Source organism: Kryptolebias marmoratus, linkage group LG15 (assembly GCF_001649575.2).
Source record: "Kryptolebias marmoratus isolate JLee-2015 linkage group LG15, ASM164957v2, whole genome shotgun sequence".
In the NCBI taxonomy this organism is placed as follows: Eukaryota; Metazoa; Chordata; class Actinopteri; order Cyprinodontiformes; family Rivulidae; genus Kryptolebias; species Kryptolebias marmoratus.
The window spans coordinates 11,384,576-11,407,116 of NC_051444.1; the positions used below are offsets into that span (position 1 = coordinate 11,384,576).

At 35.9% G+C, this 22,541-nt stretch overlaps 1 protein-coding gene across 1 annotated transcript in view; it reads left to right on the forward strand.

Moving 5' to 3' along the window:
• Positions 1-22,541, forward strand: part of tspan15 (tetraspanin 15) — a 40,233-nt gene that overhangs the window by 11,649 nt on the left and 6,043 nt on the right. The window contains exons 2-7 of the mRNA XM_017418628.3: positions 752-937; positions 3,473-3,547; positions 4,568-4,663; positions 18,429-18,545; positions 20,376-20,426; positions 20,843-20,959. Coding sequence (XP_017274117.1) covers positions 752-937; positions 3,473-3,547; positions 4,568-4,663; positions 18,429-18,545; positions 20,376-20,426; positions 20,843-20,959 — 642 coding nt within the window. The remainder of the gene's footprint in view (positions 1-751; positions 938-3,472; positions 3,548-4,567; positions 4,664-18,428; positions 18,546-20,375; positions 20,427-20,842; positions 20,960-22,541) is intronic.

Here is a 22,541-nt window from a genome sequence, read left to right on the forward strand (position 1 = left end):
CATTTACTGATTAGCAGACAAACTATATCTAAAACTCTTATTTTGCATAACAGCAATTCACTTTAAACCTCTTGAGCACATTATTGTTTGGAGTTTATGATGATTTAGGAACAATAAAGATGGTCAAATTATCTAATTTGAAAGCAACAAGTGTCTTATAAATTTTTACAGCATTTTTGTTTTCTTTGCACATTTTTAAATCTTGACTGGGTGCAAAAAAAAAAACCTGGGGCATTATTTGCACCTTTTGTGAATCCTGGTGTCCAAATTGGTTTTGTTCAAATAGACAACAGACTTCAAACTTCTAGCATTTGTAGAAGGTGTTCTGTAGGGTTGAAGTTATTAAACTAATTTATGATTGGGATAATAAAACCATCAGAGCTGCCAGTGAGCAATGCTTGCTCATCATAGATACAGTTTGACTCGATCAAAGCTTGTGTTACCAGCATGAAACATTTTGTTGTTTATTACTGTATATTTCACCTCAGCCTACAAAATGTCAATGCACAGCCAGTAAGCTTCTCCTATTTCTATTGTTTATATTATCCCGTTGAATGTATAATAACTGTAATATATATCTTGTATCTCATGTAAATTTGCTGAGCTACAAACTGATTAAGAAAATTATCATTATTTGGTCCAATAAATGTTTTCTTTTAATAATTTTGAAAGATGCTAAAGCTCTTTTTTTTTTTCTAGTACACTTGCTCAAGCTGATGAGTAATCTGTTGTCGCTCTGTTCCGTTTCCAGTTAATAGGCGGGTTTATCCTGGCTGTTGGCATCTATGCAGAGGTGGAAAGACAACGCTACAGGACCCTGGAGGGAGTGTTTTTGGCCCCAGCCGTAATCCTGATCCTGCTGGGAATCATCATGTTTATCGTTTCATTCATTGGAGTCCTGGGTTCACTGAGGGATCAACTGCATCTACTGAAAGCGGTGAGTGCTGAACCAAGACATAAGTAAATGACATTTTTGAGAATTAGTGTCTAGATTTTAGGCAAATAATTGTGTTTTTATGCAACTTTTCTTATTAAACTTTAGGTCCAACACATTCTTTTTATCTTGTATTGTATTTCATAGTTGTTACATGTTAAAATTGCTCTTTATAGACAAGAATGTTGTGTTTATTGTGCATCTTCTGTCTTTTTATTTAAATAAATTCAAGATTTTGGGGCACAATTTTAAAAAACGATTAATAAATATATTCAGGTCGTAAAACAATCAGCATCTAGTTTGTTTCTCTGCAACCATCATGTTGACTACAAGTTACCTGTGCTTTTCAGCAAGCATGTAGAAAAATAGTTCCATTTTTAACTACTTTAGGTTAAAAAAAATATGTATGTAAATTAAAGTTGTAGATCCTCTGGTGCAGGATGCTCAGAGGGGCTTTTGAGCTCAGTTCACATATTTCTAAAAGACAAACTAGATGCTGCACAATAACGAGTGTCATGTTTAATTTTAGAGTTTAGTGCATCGTTTTTAATCCTTCAACCATATTTGTCATCATTGTGGTCAAACAATGATTAGTCTCTTTTGATCATCAGATTTTTGCAGAATCTACAAAAAAAAATTGCCTGGACCAAAACTTATAACAAAAACCGAAAATGAAACCTAACGTTTACTTTTCAGACTTCTCATAAAATTCTCTGTATTTTAGATAAAAGTGGCCCATTTAGGCTTGGATCAGAACCTTCCCTCCACAGAAGGCTTTTATACCTGAAGAAGGTGCATTTTTTAGGGTTGGAAATACTAAAACTTTGCTTCCTCTGAAGCAAGTGTGTGTGTGGACAGGTGTGTATGTGTGTTTGTGTATCTGCAGCCAGCAGCAGAAGAGAGGCTGTGCACTCTGATGGGAACATCAATACGCATCTTCAAATAGCAAGTAGCTGTTTGCTACTGTAATGACAGTTTGGGTCTCTTTCAAGCCCTCTGCAATTCAGCTACATCTTTTGAAAGATGTTCGTGTAAGGGGGAGTCTTGGACTATAATCCTGGCCCTGGAAAAAGAGAAGTTCAAAGACAAAATTGAAAGTCAGATAATGATATGGCTTTACAATTTGTCAGGATGTCTATACTATAAATCTTTTACAAACAACTTTGTGTCATTTAGGCTGAGCAGAAGTTGTGTTCAGTGTTTATCTTCTGAATATAGGTTTACCATAGGAGTAGAACTACTATCAACCAAGCTGAATTGTAGATTTGGTTCATAGGACTGTAAATATTGGGTTCTTTATAAAGAAAATATTTAACATTATATAAATTTGTGAATATAGTTTGTTTAGGTATGCAGTAGTTTCCGTACATCAACAAAAAGCATGAGGTTATATTTTCTTTTTATACTGCAACTGATGAAGACGTGAAATTCATTTGTAGGGTGACACTACTGCAGTTGATCCAGATGTTTTAGAGTGAGCAATATTTTTAAAATTTCTTTAATTTGTTTAGAAAAAAAACAATTCATATTCTGTTAGAAGTCTTTAAAGTGAATGAAGAGAATATTTTTGCTCATTTATGCAGCAAGAAAAACTTTTTTTTTTTTAAATATGGCAGTGGCACAAAGATGTAAATGTTTCCTTTCGGTGTTTGACTTTCTTCTGTAGTAACAAAAACTGCAACAAAACACTTCCATTATCTGCAGATCAATACTTGGATAAACTTTAGACCATTACTCCTAACAGAGCAGCTTTAACTCTGGGATCTTGATATTTATCACAAGAATTGGACTAATTTTGGGTCCTTCCCTTTTAACCTTAAACTAATTTCATTGGAGTAGAAAAGCATGGGAGGGGGACAGGGGACAGCTTTACAGAGAAATATTTCTACGTGTTGACAGTAAGAAAATGATCCAATCCAGGATTAGTATCAGAGACAGGAGGTTCATTACTGATCAGTTTTATGAATGACAGATGAAAGAATGAAGCTAGTTTTAGGTAAAAGAACATATCCTGGTAGAAATGAATGTTAGCAGAAGTGTGATGTTATTGTTTAATATTGCAACGACAACATTAATTTCAAAAAACCCACATTTTCCTCACTCTTCACTTTTCTCTTCTGTTATCACTGTCATCTGAAACAGGTGTAAAAATCAAAGCCAGTGGGAATTCATTGGTTCAGGACATGAATGCATGGTTGTTGAAATATAATGGTCTATAATGGTCATTATTAATATTGCACTCACTGATATTGCGCTGACAATAAATTTTCAATATATTGTGCAGCCATGTGTCCTGGTCAAAATTAGCTCTGAGGTTCCTCCCAGTACTGCTGGAGGCTGAGGTAATTCTTTTCAGAGTAACTAAAAATTGAATTTCCATAAATTACCACAAGAGATTATTAAATGTTGCTAAATGTTAAAAAAAATAATTTACATGTATTTAATTTTTAACAGTTTTATAGTTGCCTTTGGAACAAAACATTTTAAAAATGAACATTTAATACATTAAATAAGTTTTCTTTCTGTGTTTTATTCCAGTTTATGTATACTCTGACAGTGTGTCTGATCCTGGAGCTGATGGGGGGAGTCTTGGCTCTTGCATTTCGTAACCAGGTGAGTTATACCTAAAGTGAATCAGTAATAAGCAGCAGGAAATGTTTCAGCAGATGGACAGTGAGGGAATAATGGAGCTTCATCTGATGTAGCAGGAAACAGAATAACAATCAAATTTTATACAACAGCAAAGTGATAATCATTTAAATCACATCAGTGTTTGCTCCTTTCCTGACGTGTCTCTCTGGCGGTTTCTCCTCTTTATCTTTTGCGCTTCTAATTTCCTTCCCTCTTTTTATTTCTGTTTTTTGATATAACATCCTATCATTGTTTCCAGTTTTTTATCTCCACTTTGTCGCCCTGGAGATTTGAGTTCAAAATGTTTTATACTTATAAACGAAACTTTCAGCACAACAAATTGTAATCATGCAAAAACTGTACACTGTAAAGGAAAAAAAGACAAGAGAAGCAATATTTTTCATGACTTCAGTTTATTATGGTAATCAGTCAAGATGGAACCAGAAAAAGTTATTTTCACACATCAACAGTGGTGTCTGTATGCTATCATTGATATGTCTGAATATATTTGGATGTTTTTATATGTTTTCAGCTGAGAAGCCACTGTGAAGCTCATATATGAACAGCTATGAGGGAAGGAAACCTGAACCTAATTGTGTTATTTATCTCCAGAAAATTTTCTGTGTTCATATTGTACATAACACCTGTAGGAGAAATAAAAGCCCAACTCTCTGAAAAGTTCTGATTGAACGTTGTTTGTAATGGACCTTTTACTCTTCACGTGTCTGTAAAAACTGAGACATTAAAGTAATGTGACCCACACCACCCCCTCGTCTGCAACAGATTGAGACTGACAGATGTGAGCGGTCAAAGTGTCACAAATTTAATATTTCAGTTTGGTGGATCAGTCACCTTCACTAATCAGCATTTCATGTCCACAGCTGCCTGATTGCAGATCAGCTGTGTTATGAAAACTGAACAAATGTGATCATGTGACCCATGCACCCCATTAACACAGACTAACAGCTTTTTTTATTTATTTATTTTTTTCCATCTTGACAGGCAACAGATTTAGTGAACAAGAACATCAAAAAAGGCATAGTGAACTACTACGATGACCTGGACTTCAAAAACATCATGGACTATGTTCAGAAGGAGGTAATTAGCTCTCATTATTTTATTTGATAAATTGCAAAGCAAACATATAAATTAATAACAATAATGGGGACAAAAATATCACCTAAATCAAAATGCACTTATACTATGAACCAGTTTATTTTTACAAGGCTGAGTACAGATTTGTTGGGAAAAGCAGCACCGTCGCTGTACTCGATGTTCACAGCATGTTGCAAATGGTCAAAGCGGCTCAGAGTTGCTGCTGTGCATTTGCTCACATACACACACACCACCTGAGGCCTGAGTTCTCTCCTCCAGCTTTGATAAAACACTCAGGGATGCAGAGCTCAGAGACGGCACACTGATCACACATTCAAACTAAACAGCAGCCACCAACAAACCCCACTGATTGGCACCAAGGAGAAGACAAATGCTCCTTCATTTTCCAGGCGCAAGGGATGTGTGAGGAAGAAAGATGAGGTGTGACCAACACCTGTACCATTAGAGCAAGATTGTGCCTTCATTGAATGGCCATTCAGATGCTTAAAGCCCAGATGGGGTTATTTGTACAATATTAAATTAGTGCTAAAACCTGTGAAGTTTCAAACTTTTCATGCAAACGTGATTGGAGTGCATAGGTCAGTAGTTGTGAGCAGGAAAATATTCTTGTAATGACATAGTTTTCTCTGTATGATAAGTGATGTGCACACGGCTGTAATGAGCCCAAACTCAACTCCCAACTGCACTTACAGCTGCTAAAAGTCATCAAGCAGACTACTGAGACCATTAGAGGCAGGAAAGCACTCAGCCAGAAACATCCTCTGCTTTTATTGGTCATTGTTAACCAGATTTAAGTATGATTGAGAATATTGTAGCCTTTCAGTAAGAAACTTCTTTGGTAAATTACAGTTCTTTTTTGTTTCCTGTGACAACAGGAATGGGTAAATCGTGTTAAGCAACACTAAACCTGAGTAATTCATTTTTCTTCTAAAGGCAGATTAACTGTAACTGTTTCTCATTGTGCTCATTTCCATGGCAATGAGTCCTTGTTATCTGACGCATGACAGATATTTAACCAACATCATGGGTGTTGAGATGTGTTTGTCTTCAGACCTTGTTGAAAGCCTGCAGAGAAGATTTTGGTTGAATGGAAACAGACAATGACCACAGTGGGCATTAATGCAACCACACATATATTTATAATGAGTATGCATGCAACAGACCTTTTCAGTAACATTATTTTTCAATAATGGTCTCTTATTATTAATAAGCTTCATTCCAATAGTTTTTCATGACATAGGTGCAAAGCAGAAAAAAATGGCACAAACAAAAGTAGCCATTATTTCTTAGTGTTTTAAATTATTTACCACAGTTTCAAGTGGAAGCAGACTGATGTAATATGCACTGATAAATCAAAGCATATCACCAGTTAAGTAGCAGCAAAATAACTGAAAGGATAACTAGCCAGAACTTTTAAATAAAACATTTTAAAACCTAAAAATTGTCTGAGAATGATCTTCTAACCTCAATAAGATAAAATAAAAAAATAAAAAAATACTTTTCAGTCTTAAGTGTTCACTAAAACTGTTCTCAGTGGAAACTTGCTTATCGCTGACACAGATTCCACAAATGTTCTTTGACACTTTTTTAACGAATGGATGCAAACAGGCCAACTTTGCATTGCAGATGTTAATTTTGTTACTTAATTTTACCTCTAACGCTGGTATGAATTGCAAATACGAGTAGGTCTGCCACAGATATTGTTAGGGACAGCTGTGGCTCAGTGGTTAGAGCAGTCGTCCTCCACCAAGACAGCTGGAGGTTCGATTCCACCAGTATGCCACATGTCAAAGTGTCCCTGGGCAGGACACTGAACCCCTCACTGCCTCTGATGTGCCCCATTGATGTATGAATGCCATCTAAAGCACTGATTAGACTCTATAGAATGATTTATTCAGTTTAGCTTGGTAGAGATGTAGAAGAGTGCAGTATGAATGTGCGGATGGGTAAATGAGGGCACAGATTGTGTTATAAAGCTTTTTGAGTGGCCAGGTTGGCTAGAAAGGTGGTGTATGTAAGTACAGTCCATTTACCATTTATTGTTGTCCTACTTACTACAGTTCTGTGCAAAAGGCTCAAGCCACTTTTCATTTCTTTACATTTTTGTTTTTGCTCTTTGGGATTCACTTTGTTGGTGCTAGAACACTTTGCCGGGTTTTTTTTTGCTGGTTTTGTAAATGCAGCTAAAACAAGTTGAAACAAACTGCGTCTTTGCAACAATCTCAATGTCACATGCTGTTTTTATTTTTTATTTATTTATTTTTTTTAAATTATGTAAAGCACCTTGAAATGCCTTGCTGCTGAAATGTGCTATACAAATAAAATTTGATTTGATTGATTGAACAATCTCCCTGTAACAAAGGGACTAAAGATCACATTTCAATTAACTCTGTTTAGAATTGCATGTAAACATAAAACAAGTTTGTGCCTTGGATTTAGAAGCTAATGTATTTTGACACTTACAGAAACCCTTGAGAACATTTGCTAAAGACTAAATAAATTAAAATCAGGCTCCCTGGAAACAAAACCTAAAGAAATGAGATGTTACTAAAGAAATGTGTGCAAAATTCTTTAAAACTGTTCCGTTTTATCACTTTTTTCTACTGAGTAAAGTAACAGCCACTCACCTAAATTATACTGCAGACACTTGTACCACCTCTGGCATTTTGAAAAAGGAAAGCGGTACTATTATTCTTTACCATATAATTTGATTTCTGCTTGGTTCTGTTTTTTTATCATGCTAACCTGCAGCATAGATCATCTCAGGCTTCTGCAGCTTTTATTTCTAATGTTGGAACAGTGGATATGACCACTGCTGCCTGAGCTGGGTCAGTTGAGGTGTGGAGCACCAGGTTTCGTGTTGGAAATCAAAATTAATGTCAATATGAAGGTATCTGTCAATATTCTACGTGAAAGCAGCAGAAACATCATCCATCGGATGTTTCAGCGTGGATATTTGTATTCTTCTTGTTGTGATGTTGTGTCCAGAGTCAAAAGGTTTTTATTTATTTATGAAATGTGTATAAATATATACATTTTGTTTTATAGAAATTGCAGCATACAAAGGTTGGTCACTCTCACTTCTGCTGTTGAAATGAATAAAGTGAGATTTTGCCTCCAGTCTCCTAAAACTGTACATCTGTGATAAAAGTCATGTAGAAAAATTCAGGAAGTGCTTGTTCAGAGCATTGTCTCATTTCTTAGCACTTTATGTATTACTTTATGGTTGCAGTTTTACACTTGCCATAAAGAAATACTAACCCCATGATGAGTAGTTGCTCTTTGAAATGCATTTTTGATGGCAAGACATATTCAGTGGGTCTGTTTCTTTTATGTGCATTGGTTTGAAACTAATTAAATTCCCCACAAGTAATCCTCTTTGGGTCTTTTAGAATCCAGGTGATCATTAAATGAAGTCACTAATCTGCTCTAATGCAACAGGTGCTGGTCATTCTACACATTTTAATTGCCTTCGATTAAAGCAACATGTGTCCCTTGGCCTGCGCTAAACAGTAGAGCTTCCTGCATTTAGTTAGAGTCTGCTGTTTGTAGTAGGTGCATGACCATGTTCCTGATAAAAGTCAAGAGAGGGATTTTCAGCATCAGTATGTGTAAATGTGTGTGTGTGCAAACATCCTTTAGTCTGAGACCAGGAGTGTATTATCGTCTCTGAACACTTCAATTAAAATCCATCTAACAATGAACCTGTCAGGTTTCATATACCTGAATAAAAACTCTTAGTGTTCTCAGATCTGACATTCTTTGAAGAGTGTCTGTCAAGGTCAGAAAAGCTGTGGACTTTTTACTAGAAAGAAGGTGTTTTTAATCTTCTGACTCTGGTTTGAAGAATGGAGTTTAAGATACCGGTAAAAATGTCTGTGCTCCTGTGCTGCAATTAGGATTTAGCTTAAATGAAATTTAAATTTGATGGCCATGCTTCTTCAGGTTACTATGACCTTTGTAGCCTTTAGGCTGTCATTTTAAAACTCAGCCTCTATGTTGTGTCTTATGATTATTGTAACTTTGGTTTGAGGTTAGCAAGTATTCCAAGTAATCTTAATATTTAGTTTAATAAAAGATGAATGTGTAAAGCAGGTAAGTATTTACATAACTATGACTTGCCAAGTAAAATAAAAATATAAAAAAGGAAACTCTACAAGATTAAGGCATTAACAAGCATCTACTCAAGCAGGAGCAGCCATATTTCATTTGTCATGTCTTCATCTCAAAGATTAGCACAGCTTTGATGAACAGTTTGTCATATTCAACAGAAGTTACACTTATCTGACCAGATCAAACAAAAGTCAGTATCTTACCTGCAGCAGTCAGAGCGATCTCAGTTTGAAGAACAGGGGAGGAGTTTTAAGTGTGACATCAGCTAACAATTACCCAGAAGAGGGGCCATTTAAAAGCAAATTTTCTCCAACTAAAACCAAAATATTTGTAGGTGTTTAATCGAATGTTGTTTTGCAGATTTTTGCTCTGCGTTACTTTTGCATCAGATAGTTGGGCAGTCCGGGTATGTTTTATACAGAAACACATTGCAATGAACTACGGACTGTGTTACAGCATGGCTGGTCTTCAGTGTACCATCTGATGCAAAAGATTAGAGATTTTTCAAATTTAGGCTGATTTTTAGAGGTGGAAATCCACTCTTTAATGAGCCTCGGTCTGATTAGTTATTAGCTTGACTCATTGTGAAAATCTTTTTCAGATTCTTCAAACTGATCTTTTTTTTTTTTTTAAGTCCTGATTGGATCCAAGTTAAACATGACTTATTATGGTTGCTTTCTCTTTGCTGCTACATCATTTTAGAGCTTTTTTATTTTTTGTAAAAACATGTTTATTTGAAATAGTAGTGCACCTGAAAATTTTAAGCATTTTTCCTTCAAACTATTTAATTTTAAATATTAAAATGGAACTTATAGATTGACATATTTTATCGAGCTGTAATGAAAAGACGTTGTCCCCAACTGCAACAGATACTCATCATTAATTCATTTTGAGAAGGGATGTCAAATCCAGGAAATGTATCTCAAGCTGACATTTCACTGAGCGTCAGGATCCTGATGGAGATGTGACCTTTCTTCCTCCAGCAATGCCTGCATCTGTTTTCAGCACAATGGAAGACAGTCAGGGCTGCAATTAAAGTCAGAATTAATCCAAACAGTCGTCACAATATTGAGTGCTGCTGGATTTTATTGCACAACTCTGTGATTTTTCATTTCCTTCATTAGACAAACTTTCGCAGCTTCTGACACCCTGCGCCATAGTCACAGCGTTGCTCACAGATAAATCAATTCTTAATCACAATTTACTCTGCAGCCTCAGCTGTCAGTGTAGTTGTGTGTAAGAAGTCTTGCATTACTGCAAACAGCAAAGCCCATTCAGACATTTGAGCAGACATTTCATTTTCTCAGCACTGCGTGGTTGTTTGACGCAGAAGCGTTCATGCATATTTATAAGGTAGTTTTAGAGTTCATCACTGATGTGGCATTTAGGCAGAACAATTTTACGCACACAAACCACATTTTATAAGGAGCACATAAAATTACACGCTGTGGAGTTAAATCCACTTTTCTAAGTTGCCATTTGGATTTAATTAAATAAAAACTCAGCTGATGCACAGTTACAACGTCCATAGTCTCTGTTTTTATGTTAATTAGAGTTTGTAACAAATTAACAGCTAAAAGCTACTGTTGAGATGGCTGGACAGCATGTTCTCTGAAAGGTTTTGCAATATTTAAGCTGATCAGGTAATTGGTTGTTAATTTGTTATAAAATTGAATTGTTTAGTTGGTTTGTTTGTTTTTCTTTTCATAGCCAATGGTGACACACTTTGGGACAGTAGATGGCTCAAATAGAAGCAGCAGCAGCTAAAAGTGTCACTTTGGTCACAGCTTGTCATGGCTGCTGTCATTTTCTGAAAGCTTTTTTGTGTTTGTGTTCACAATACTGATGCAATGTTACAACACACCAAAGATGAGCCAGAGCTCTCACGTCAGACATCAGAAATGGATCATGTGGGAGAAGATGATTTGATCTGATGAATCACTTTTTTTTCCCCCCTTTTTCATCATGTGGGCAGCTGCGTGCATATGTATGATTTATTTTGTTCTCTCAGGTGCTTCTGCATACCCTCTTTAGTACTCAGTTGCTGCTTTCAGACCGCATAAATCTTCACAAAGTACTTATCACAATTTAAGGCAGTTTCCTTCTTTTTTTTGGTCTCAGTTCATATATAATTGCTTTCATGAGGTTGTTTAACTCCTGCTTCAGAAGAGGAGCTTTTTAGTACAATAGGGAGTGATGTAAGAAGCTGTAATTGGTCCAGTTTTAAGTGTAATTGATTGGCCAAGCAAATTAAACATTCATCCAACACTCACCCCAATTAAAAATGTATCTGTAATCTTAACAGCAGCTTCTCATACTAACGACATTTGGCTCACATTTACCAAACACACTGAAGAGTGGACCAAAAACTAAATTCAGCTCTTTGTATAACAAGGTTTGTAAGAGATTTAGTATGAAGTAATAATAAAGGAGGAATAAACAATATGTCAAAAATTAAACATCTCAAGCAGCACTGCAAAAACAATAAAAGTCCTAATAATCAGAGTGGATCAGACAGGAACTTCCAGCAACTTTTTTCACTTCAAACAATGGCCAATGTACTGACACAATTCTGAAGACATTTAAAAATGTATCCAGTAGTCATTGTTAAATTTAGCTGCAGTGATGTCCCTTTGGTGGTCACCAGTTGCTGTGGGTTTAGCTGTTTGCGGTGTTTTCACCTATTGGCCACAATGAGACCTGGCCAAGATGGGCAGCTTCAACCAAATAACAGTTCCAAAATTACACAGTTCAAACACAGACAAGGTTAAAATTTAAAAACAGATTATGAAGAACAAGTGCATATTATTGAATCAGCCTCTAGGAATCTCATTTTAGCTTTAAAAATCCTCGGTGAAATGAATTTTTAGTTTCCACACCCCCTGCAACATATTCCTGCACAAGGTGCAGAACGAACAAAAGCTTTTTTACTCAGAGCCGGCAAGTCGAGCAGAAAGCAACAAATGAACATGTGAGTGAAGAGAATAAGGACCTTCTCTGTGCAATCAGGTATTAAAATATAGTATTTGGTCTTAAAACACTGATTTGTTCACTCTAAAGAAATGCACTTCTGTACACAGAGACAGTCACGTGTTTTCACAGCACAATAAACATCCTACATACACTATGATTTCTTTCCTGGTTAGACATTTTTAAAATGAGCTGCCATGATAATGTGCTTATTCATCCTATAATCTCCTTATTCATCCTATCTTGAAGACGTGGTCTTCTCTGGAAAGCAATGGAGAAAAATCTTTTTGTTTTGCTTTGTTTTATTTAAAAAAAAAACAAGTTGAGTGGAGTTGAGTTATAAAAAAAAGAAAAAACCTAATGAAGGAAAGAGATTGTTGCCCAGACTTTCTTAAGATTGATTTAAAGTTCACCTACAGCTGAACTTTACTGCAGGTAGTGTGCTAAACAGTGTTTTAGCAAAGCTTTGTTATAGCTTCTTATTTGTTGAATTACTTTATGCTTTGGCTTTCAAATAACAGTCAGGCAATCTTGTATATAAAGCAACCAGAGACAAAGCACGAGAGATAAAACAACTTACTTTATTCATATGTATTCATCCAGTATGACCTGGTAAAATCTTGGACCTAGAAGTAAGCAACATAAGATATCGCACTAATATTCTGAACAGAGACAAAGTGCAGAAGGACAGATCGCCTTCTTTTACTGAACTCTTTCTTCATCTGCGAGACTTGGAGAAGTCTTGATTTATCAGTTTGTTGCATCCATCCATCAGAGAGAAGGTGGTGTTTAACCCTGACTGGAACAGTCCAAACAGCCCATCAGTCACTGGCTGGGATCATTTAGCTACACTGTGCTGGTATACATCTTCTGCTGCAGCCGTTTTGTCTTGACAATAGCTCATGTCTCTTGAAACTATTGACCCTGTTTCTCCAGAAATCATCGCTGTGATATTGAGTTATAGTTAAGTTGTTTCAGCAACTTTTTATAGTTTGTCAGCATTAAAAAAATACACAGGGCTAGTCACATTTAAAAGCACCAACACAGTTGAGGAGAATAATCTTGGTCTTATTGATGTTGGGATAAAAAACAACAACACTTTGGGTAATATTGTGATTTCCCATGTCATTTGGTAGCTTTTTTTAAGTGTTCAATCATCATTGTCACTTAATCAATTGGTTTAAACTGGCTGATATTTGTTTTATGAAACAGAATTATGTAAATATCCATAAAAAATGATTCTGTAATATTTCTTTTGTCAAATTTTGACACAGTGCTAAGTAACAATGAGTGTCTTGGACTAATCACTACTGAGTTATTTTGAATCCATTTTCTGGCATTCAGTTTTAAATTTGACAGCTAGGGTTTGAGCTTTCTGCAGCATTTAGAGGAATTTGTGTAAAAATGACACCTAAACATGAGTTTCGGCCAGTTCTGTAGTTCAACTGATGATGTAGTCATGCTTTCTGTAAAGTTTAATTTAAACAAAAAGAAATGTTGTACTTTCTAATTTACATCTGTGTATATAGACAGACATAATGGACCAATGTCAGTATTTTAACTCCTAAAAATAGAAACAAAGTAGAACATTTAACCTTAAAATATACCCACCTTGCAAAATCATTGAGCATTGTTTGTGTTCACATAGCAGAACATTTTGGGGTTTTTTTTATGTGGAAAGCAGTGAACGACAGAGATAAAGGTTTTAATCTGAGGACCGATAAATGTAGACGGGGGTTAGAAGGGAAAAAAATAAAGGCTGGGAAACTGAGATGCAGAAGTGTTTGTTGAAATAAAAAAATTTGTTTATGTTATTGTTTGGATCAATAAAAATGCAATAATGAAGCTATAGTTCCCTGAAAGAAAAACTGTCCAATGTTCATAAAGCATCTCCTGTAAGTATTCCACATCAGCTGTTTTCAGAGTAATGCTCTGAGAATATCCTGTTTAACACTTAACTAAATGAATGGTTTCCATGTTTAGACAATGAGCTGATGCTGCAGTGACACCAAGCAGCTGTAGAAATGAGACTTTTTTTGTTTTGTTGCTTTATTGACTCTTTGCTTTCTCCTCTGCTGTAGTTGCTGTGAAAAACCACACAGAGATGTGACATCTGGCAGAATAATTGATAATGATGCAGAAGTACTTCCAAAATATAGTAACCATGGATTATTTTGTACTTCTGCCTAACAAGCATTTATTCTACTGTCCGTGCCCCCCCTGTGGTACATCTGTTACAGACTCTGTATGTAGAAGGACAGTGAAAATGTCCTGCATGTCTTTTAAACAAGACACTTGTCACAACAAAGAGCTGCAGTCCTCCGTTTGCTCATACTGCTGCTTAATGACATGTCAAACATTCACCTTTTTGTATCTTTTAAAAGGCAGCAAAGAGAAACCTCAAAACCTTTTCCATCAAAGTTTTTGTAAAGGAGAGACTTTAATCTATGAATTATCCAACAAATGTCATGGACAGACATAGTGACTCAAAAAAACTTTAAAATATGGCGAAGTATAAATGGTGCATTGACCCAGTAGTTGCATCCCAGTTTAACAAATAAACATTTTACTGCATTCCTTGAAGAACACAAAATACCTTATTTTTTAATGAAAGACATGAATCAGACCAACCACCGTTATGATTACAGCACTGTATCACCGCTATCACTAAACATCTGTCAGCACACAAAACAAAAAACACTTTTGTATACTTTACAGATGGTGATAAACTAATAGAAGAGCAAGGCAGTCCATTTACTTTCGCTGTTCGCTGAAAACATTTCGCCTCAACATAAGAATATGATTATTAAACTAAACATGAACATTTCAGTTTTTATTTCCAGGTGTTTAAAACTAAATTTGTATACAACTTGGAAAATTAGCACAGTTTCTGATGAGACCATTGCTTTGATGGTGATAAATGAACTTCAAATTATGTTGCATGTTCTTTTGCTCACTTTGAAAACTGTTTAACAAAAGGTGATGTTTGTTCAGCAGATCTCGGTGTAAATAACTGGAAATAAAAACTGACCTCTTGTCTCTTTTCATAATAGAGCTAGCCTCATTGTTCCAGTAGTTTTGGAGAATATATATATTTAAATAAGAACCAATGATTTAACCAATGACATTTTAAAAAAAAATACATTTGATGAACACATAATTATCAGTGGTCAGTCCTTTTTTTTTTTAGACACTGAGGTTTTTAAACCCTCTTTGAATGAAAGTAGTTATGTTTTAATTGAAATAATAAAATAAAATAACAAGCAAAAAATCATTTAGTAACTGAATCTTTTTGTGAGCATTTTTAGATGGTGTATGCAGCATAGCTTCTGAAAATTAAAGAGAAAGGTGGGAATAAACGTTCATTAATTTGTCCTGAGCCGTAACTCTGCTCAGTAGAGAGACGAAATTTGGAGCCTCCAACTGGACAGGGAACAAGATCTTAACCCAATCTTTAACCTATAATCTAACACAGTCATGATTTAGCTTCACGGGTGTTGTGTAATAATGAATGCAGGAGCACATGGTGGCCCACGCGTCGAGCTGAGCCAGTTGCCCACACAGTTCGTCACTCACTCAGCCAGTCTGCCCGTGAACAGCAGGTCATCAGTCAGCAGGCCAGTTGGCTCGGAAATCAGTCAAATATTCATTCTGGAAAACACGACCGGCTGAGTGTTTTTCCAACAAACTGACCCCTAAAGACTATTTATCCTCCTTTTAATGAAGATGACTCAGAGAGAAGGTTCATCTGTGACACCAACAGAGTCTTGTGTCGTTACAGGATCCAGCAGAAACGTGATTGGATTAACTATTCTGAATTTAGTCTCTCAGAATTTAACCCATCAAAGTCCTCATCAGCAGAGTCCCTTTAAAGCTTCAGATGGATCTCCATGAGTGCATAATGACCTGAACATGAGAGCAAACTTGATGGGACTTACTGCCACAGCTAAATCAGCTCATCAGAGCAGAGTTGAGTTTTCCAAATCTCTCATTTCTGGCAAACAAATTATTGTTGTTTCACTTTCCTGTGACCTTTTTGAGGCCTTGTGCCAAATCCTCGAAAAAGCATCTCTATGGAGTCCCAGCAGCGGGAAGAGGGAGAACATCTTGGCAAACAGGTTTCATATCAGTATACTGATCACGCTGCCTGGCAAAGCAATGCCTCATATTTATTCATTTATTCATCAAACCTCTTTATATCGTGTCTTATCAGCTCCTCCTGCATCAGATTCTTTCTGTAAAGTAAATGATCAGTGAGCTGAGCTGAAGCTGTTGCTCTCAGGCTTTTCTGTAACTATTTACACTCTGATGCAGCCGTTTAAAAATATGTAGAGACATCAGGAACTTAATATAAATATTTGGAGTGTGTTAAATTGATTTAAGATGCTAAAAAGTGTTCTGCTTGTTTCCACTTGTTGCGCCCTGACACGACTATTAACAGCCATAGATCAGTAATGTTGTTAATTCAACAAAGTTTTAATGCTCTGGAAAGTAGGAATATCAGTGGGAAAACTTGCCCGTAGCTTTGTTTTCTATATTTTAAAGGTTATTTTTGCTGCAAAAGTTAATCATATAAAAAAAAAATATCTATAGCGAAGGATATTTGGTTAATGTGGGACGCAGGTGTGTTTTGGCAAAATGCATCGTAAGACTTTTTGTATTTAAACATTTTGAAACCTTGTGTTTTGAACATGCAAATGAGTCAGAATTTAATGAAACCTATATTATACCAGGCTATATTCTTCATATGAGTCTGGAAGACAGGATTCATTTGCAAGATTTGGCTCTTGATCTGCCTTCATTAAACCTTTGACGGTCTCAAATAAAAAACGAAAATGGAAAAAACAAAACACAAAATACAGCTTTTAATGGATCTTGAGTCAAGTGCTGCCTCCTTCCCCATTTCCAACAAAGAGGGTTGTTTTGCACAAAAAGCAAGTTTAAACTTTTCTTTGCCAGGTCAATCAGGTTAGTGGTTGTTCAGGCTGAACCAAACTAAGGGTGAATGTTTCAATAAAGAGTGGGAAATGTCTCTAAATACTTGATTTGTTTTAACTATAAGAGCCAACATATACATTTACAGTACAAGCCAGTATGTTTGACATCCCCTTCAGTGTTTCAACCAGCATGTGTCTTATTCCCTGAAAACAAAAACAATTATATATGATGGATGAGAACAACATTCTGGGCCCTTCTTCCAGTTCAGTGTGTGGCCCTTTGATTCCTCTTATTAAGTCAAAACCAAAACGGCCCTTTGTAAACAATTGGAGTAGAGAGCTGGAGATATTGGGGAGTAGTGTATTTGAACGCCTACGCTTCTTTAATCATGCAGGCCTTTTTATTTATTTGACCCACCGTTCGTATCAAATTCACCCTTAATTAGAAAATAAGAAAAGCAGAATATATAGTTTGAAAAAAAGAGACACCAATATGTTGAATGACCTGCTGCAGTGAGCACATAGATGCACACCTTTCTCAAGACCAGTTCTCTATCTTACAATTACAAAGAAATTACTCTGTTCCTCAGTATCTCTTTGCCACATAATTACATGAGCTCTGAGTGTTATTAGGTTTGTCCTGGAACAAATATAGGCTTGAACTACACCTATATTTTCTTCTGGCTGCATCTTCCACCTTTGAGTTGCATATAAGAATATTTCTGCAGTGTCAGGGTTCAGTACCATGTATGACACACACAATGCACAGACTAAATACAATACCAGCTTTCTATCACAGCGGGTAACAAACAAACTAACAAATAGCTTCCTCTTTGGTAGAAGCAATTATCTGCCTTAAGTTGTCCTATCAGAGCTCATTTATTTCCCTTCTGAAGTAATGATGTTTTGTCTTTCCCAAGAGGTTGGAAGTAACAGCTCAAGGAAAGGCCAATAAAAAGTAATCTGATGGTGTGCCATTATTCTGGCTGTGAACCACCAACAGACAGGTTGCCGGGTGTCTGTTATTTAAAGCTGAATTTTTTTATTGATTCCGGGAGAAAAGGTTTTATTCTGCAGCTTTCAAAGTTTAGCTGAATGTGGACCGAAGGTGGCCGAGCTCTCCTAGTGGAAGAAGAAACAAAAGGACTTTTTATTTTTGTGCTTTAATTTTATTTTACTTTAGTGAAAGGACACTTACTGCTTTGTTCATATCATGCTTTATTTAACCAGTATGAACACGTAGAGAAGGTTATTAGAAAATAAATCATTGGCAGCTGTTTCTTGGTGTTTTCATCAATGATACCAGCCTTACTGTTATTAAAAACTTAAAGACTGAAATGTCTTGCTGGATGTGTGAATAGTTTGTGATCGACTGACTAAATTGGGACTGTTAGGAAAAAGTGATGATGTGTGTGTCATAATGTATTATATTGTTGTGTTTCACTCAGACAATCCACCACCTGCAGCTCTGAGAGACACACAAACACACACTCACCATCAATTACATGCAAATTCTTGTTAATTATGGTTCATTTCATCCTCGGATGTTTCTGGCATTCAGCCAGGACAGCAGAAAGAAGTTGTTTACAGAGTTGTTGCTCTGTTTTCTCTCACCTCTGTGTTTTTGTATTTATTTGCCTTTTTATATCCTCTTCCCTCTCCCGCTGTTAGCTGTTTTTCCTGCCACCTTTCTTTTAAACTTCTGCCATCTTTCTTGTTTCTGCTAGTTTGAGTGTTGTGGGGGCAAAGAATTCCAGGATTGGAAACACAACATGTACCACAGCTGCAATGCACCTGGTCCACTGGCCTGCGGGGTCCCGTATACCTGCTGCATTACCACCAAGGTACGCCTTGCACTCACAGTATTATTACCACGACAAATGTTATGCTAACAGTGTTACAGCATTACTGCTATTATTCTTTTTTTGTCTAATAATTTCTGCTTCCTGCTGTTATTAATTACTACCACACAATTACAATAAATGACCCGCTGAACCACAATTTAAATTCTATTATTACGAAGAAACGCCCTCTGAGTAATAGAAGTAATTTCAACATTCAGTCTATTCAAAGCCCTTATTTAGCTCTGAATATTTTTGGCTGCATTTAGTTCAAGTTGTTTCATTTTTTTTGCCACAAAAACAACTAAAAATACACAAGAGGCACGACTCACGTCTGTAAATTGTGCAGAAAAATGCCACCAAGCACCAAGTGGGATTTGAACACTGATTGAAGAGGCTGATTAGAGGGCTGAAACTTTTTCACACACTTTTTCATGATGACAGTATATCATCAGTGGCTCAAAAAAGGGAATTACTCTGTTTAAGCTAGAAGTTGGAGACAATAGTAGTTAATGAGTCATATCCTACTTATACGTTTATTTTACTGGCAGATGAAAACATGAAACGGTACATCTTTAAACTATATGTAATAAAACTTCATAGGCTGTGCTCTGATAACATGAAACTGCCCTATGATTCTTACATCTAAAGAATGGAGTTAAACTTGTATTATACAAAAATGCTGATGTTTCTTCATAAATTTTAAATTGCAACCTGGGCCCTGACTACACTCCTCCAAATATTTCTTTAAGCAGATCATTTTTAGTTTGTTTATAAAACAGTCTTTGTCCAAATTACAGCACAAGCACAAATTTCAACAAAACATCATGATGCACCACTAGGTTTCAGGAATCTACACATTTATTACTTTTTAGCACACCATCAAACAGGTCTTTCTATATAGAAACCACATAAATGTCCTGAAGCTACAGACACCTCTTAAAGATCTGCAGCAGTATCTCTTTCAGTACTTCTGTATGACAGTACTGTAAAAATTTATTTAGCGTTTTAACAGTTGTCATTCGATATTCTTAGTTTTCATTTTGTTATCATTGTCATCATGTTATTGCATCTGTTTGTGTGTGTGTGCATTCTTTTTAAACAATTCTACTTTTATGATTAATTTTATTGCATTTTATTTTTTCTTTTCCTGAGTCACTTATATTAACAAGGGCAATTGAAAATGTCCTTGTACTGTATTTTCCAATTAACCTCCTCGGCATAATTATTTGATGAAGATGAGTGTGTTATGTGGCCTAAAGGCAGATATTTTGTATATGTACCTAAACAGGAGAAACAATGTTTTGTTTACATGAAACAACAACTAGCATTGTGTTAATATTTATTCTTTTCTTGTGTCAAGCTCATAACCCTACTCTCCTTGTCAACATTCATGAAATTATGACAGAAAATAGATTTTAAAAAGCCTAATTATGGGCTAACTGAGGTGAAAATCTGTTTCTGGGAGTTCCTGCTGTTACTTGAATCTTTATTAAACAGTTTATAAAATGAAGTTTGATAATGACTGGAATCTGGGAAACAGTCCTTTACTTGTTCATCTAATTTGAATAAACTGTAGATTATTAACCCCCAAATGAACTTCTTCCTTGTCCTAACACTAATTTACTCACATCTCATTTCTCTTTTTATACCATCAGTTGTGTATGTGTGAGAGAGAAGCAGTAAAGTGTGCAGCCCTTGTTTTTATTGGTTTATATAAACCTCTTTTAAAACCTTTGTGTGTGACTTCTTGTGTTGGACAATGTCCGGTTCTCTCTGCCACCTTTCATTTTTATCACTTTATCCTGTTCTCTTTGCTTCTTTTTCCTCCAGCCTGATGAAGTGGTCAACACTCTGTGTGGGCACAAGTTGCTAAATGAATCGGTAAGATTTATTTTGCTGTTGTTGTGACCGAGCAACAAAAAGACAGCAGAGCATTTCTTCTTCGTCATCAGTCATGGATTTTAATACTTTGACATTAAGAGTTAAACAAAATCATGAAAGCTGTCAGGTGAAGACACCTGATTTACAACACTGAAGGCTGATGATGCTGTCATGTGGTGTTAACTCACTGACAGCTGTTTTGACTGTCAGAATAGCCGTTGTGCTTTTTTGTGTAATTCTTATCACTGCTCTAAAATCCCAGCAATCTGAAGGACAAGTCTGGATAAAAACATTACAGAAATCACTTTGAGCAAAATCGTGATGCAGCATTTTTGTAAAAATTGAAATGATGTTGGCTTTAACTTTTGAAAACTTGTGAAACTCTTGAGGTTCCAAGGTTTTTGATTTTCTTGCAGCGGTTGGCTGTGATGGAAAAGATCTATATTCGAGGCTGCACCGATGCTTTCTTCATCTGGATGATGGACAACTATAAGAAGATGGCCATCCTGCTGTTGGTTATCCTTCTGCCTCAGGTACCTGCAAACAACTGGTGAAACACACACTTTACTCATAGGTATGCACAATTTGTTCCTCTTGTACATGGGAAGGTGGACTAAACCTACCAGCCTGGTGAAAACGTCTGTGTGAAGCAGAATGTAACAAACTTCAAGTTTGCTATTGAAAGCTGAAAAAAAAGGGAAATGTCGTCTAACTTAGTGCTGTGAATAAATCGTGGTCCACCACTCTGCTTCAGAGGAGCCAAGCATTTCGTGTAATTATTTAAGGTGAGCAAAAGTTCCCGAGACATTTTTGAAGATATTTCAAAGTTTTTTCTTTGAACTTTGGTTCATTCAGCTGCTTGAAACTGGCATATGAGTCATTCAAGCATATAAAAGACACCTAAACGCCAAGGAAACAGCCAGAGACGTCTACAGATAACAGAAAACCTAGCAAAGAAGCTCTTTAAAACTTAGTTTTGTTAAAACTTTTTAGTTTTAGTTAAAACTTGGTTAGACATAGAACAAACTTTATGCAATAATATTAGGTTATCATATCTACCGTTTATTAGCACAAATATAAAAAAACATGCTTGCTTTAAAAGCATCACCATTAGTTCATCTCTGACAGCATGGTGGGAATATCAAAAAATGACAAAATCTTCATTAATCCCCTGTAGACATACACCCATCTGGAACAATCCTGACATCCTACAAGAAAATATCATGATAAACTTCACTGGTTGGAGAGCAAAGGGAATCGAACGCCTGGAACACTTATATGAAAATGTAGACTTTATTCCATTTAATAAATTAAAAATAAAATTTAACATGGAAGATAAATACTTCTTAGAATATCAACAAATTAAGTCTATCATAAAAAAGAAATTTAAGCTTAATAAAACTCTGATAGAAACACCAGTTTGTGTGTTAGAGTTCCTTAATCTCAAATCCCCCAAATTAGTATCTAAAATATACAAGAAATTGTCTAGAATTAACGACTCCATAATGCTACCTACAAAAAAATGGGAGTCAGATTTATCAATCAATTTTGACCAAAACACCTGGTCTCAAATATGTTTAAAGACATTTAAATTAACTAGAATCTCCAATTTACAATTAATTCAGTATAAAGTTCTCTATAGGGTACACTATACGGGTCAACGAATGTTTAAGATGGGATTTACATCATCTAACAAATGCTCACAGTGCGTTGACAATATTCCTGATGATTATATCCATGCATTTTGGTTCTGTCCACCCGTTCAGAGATTCTGGGTCCAGGTCTGTGAAGACTTGTCTAAATGTTTGAAATGCAATATTCCTCTTTCTCCGTCTGTTTGCTTACTGGCTTCCTTTGAAGACATCTCCCTGGAGAAAAATACATGTCGCATGATTTTCACTGCCTTATGCATCGCAAAAAAAACCATACTTCTAAATTGGAAAAATAAAAATAATCTTAGCATTAATCAGTATAAAAATCTTCTGTTAGATCATATTAGTCTTGAAACAGCATCTGCCGACACATTGGATCAATCTCTTTGGGCTCCCTTAATCGGCTCCGTCACATAGTGAAGGTGGGTGGTTTGGGGGCTGGCCTTGTGGGCCCTTGGGGTGG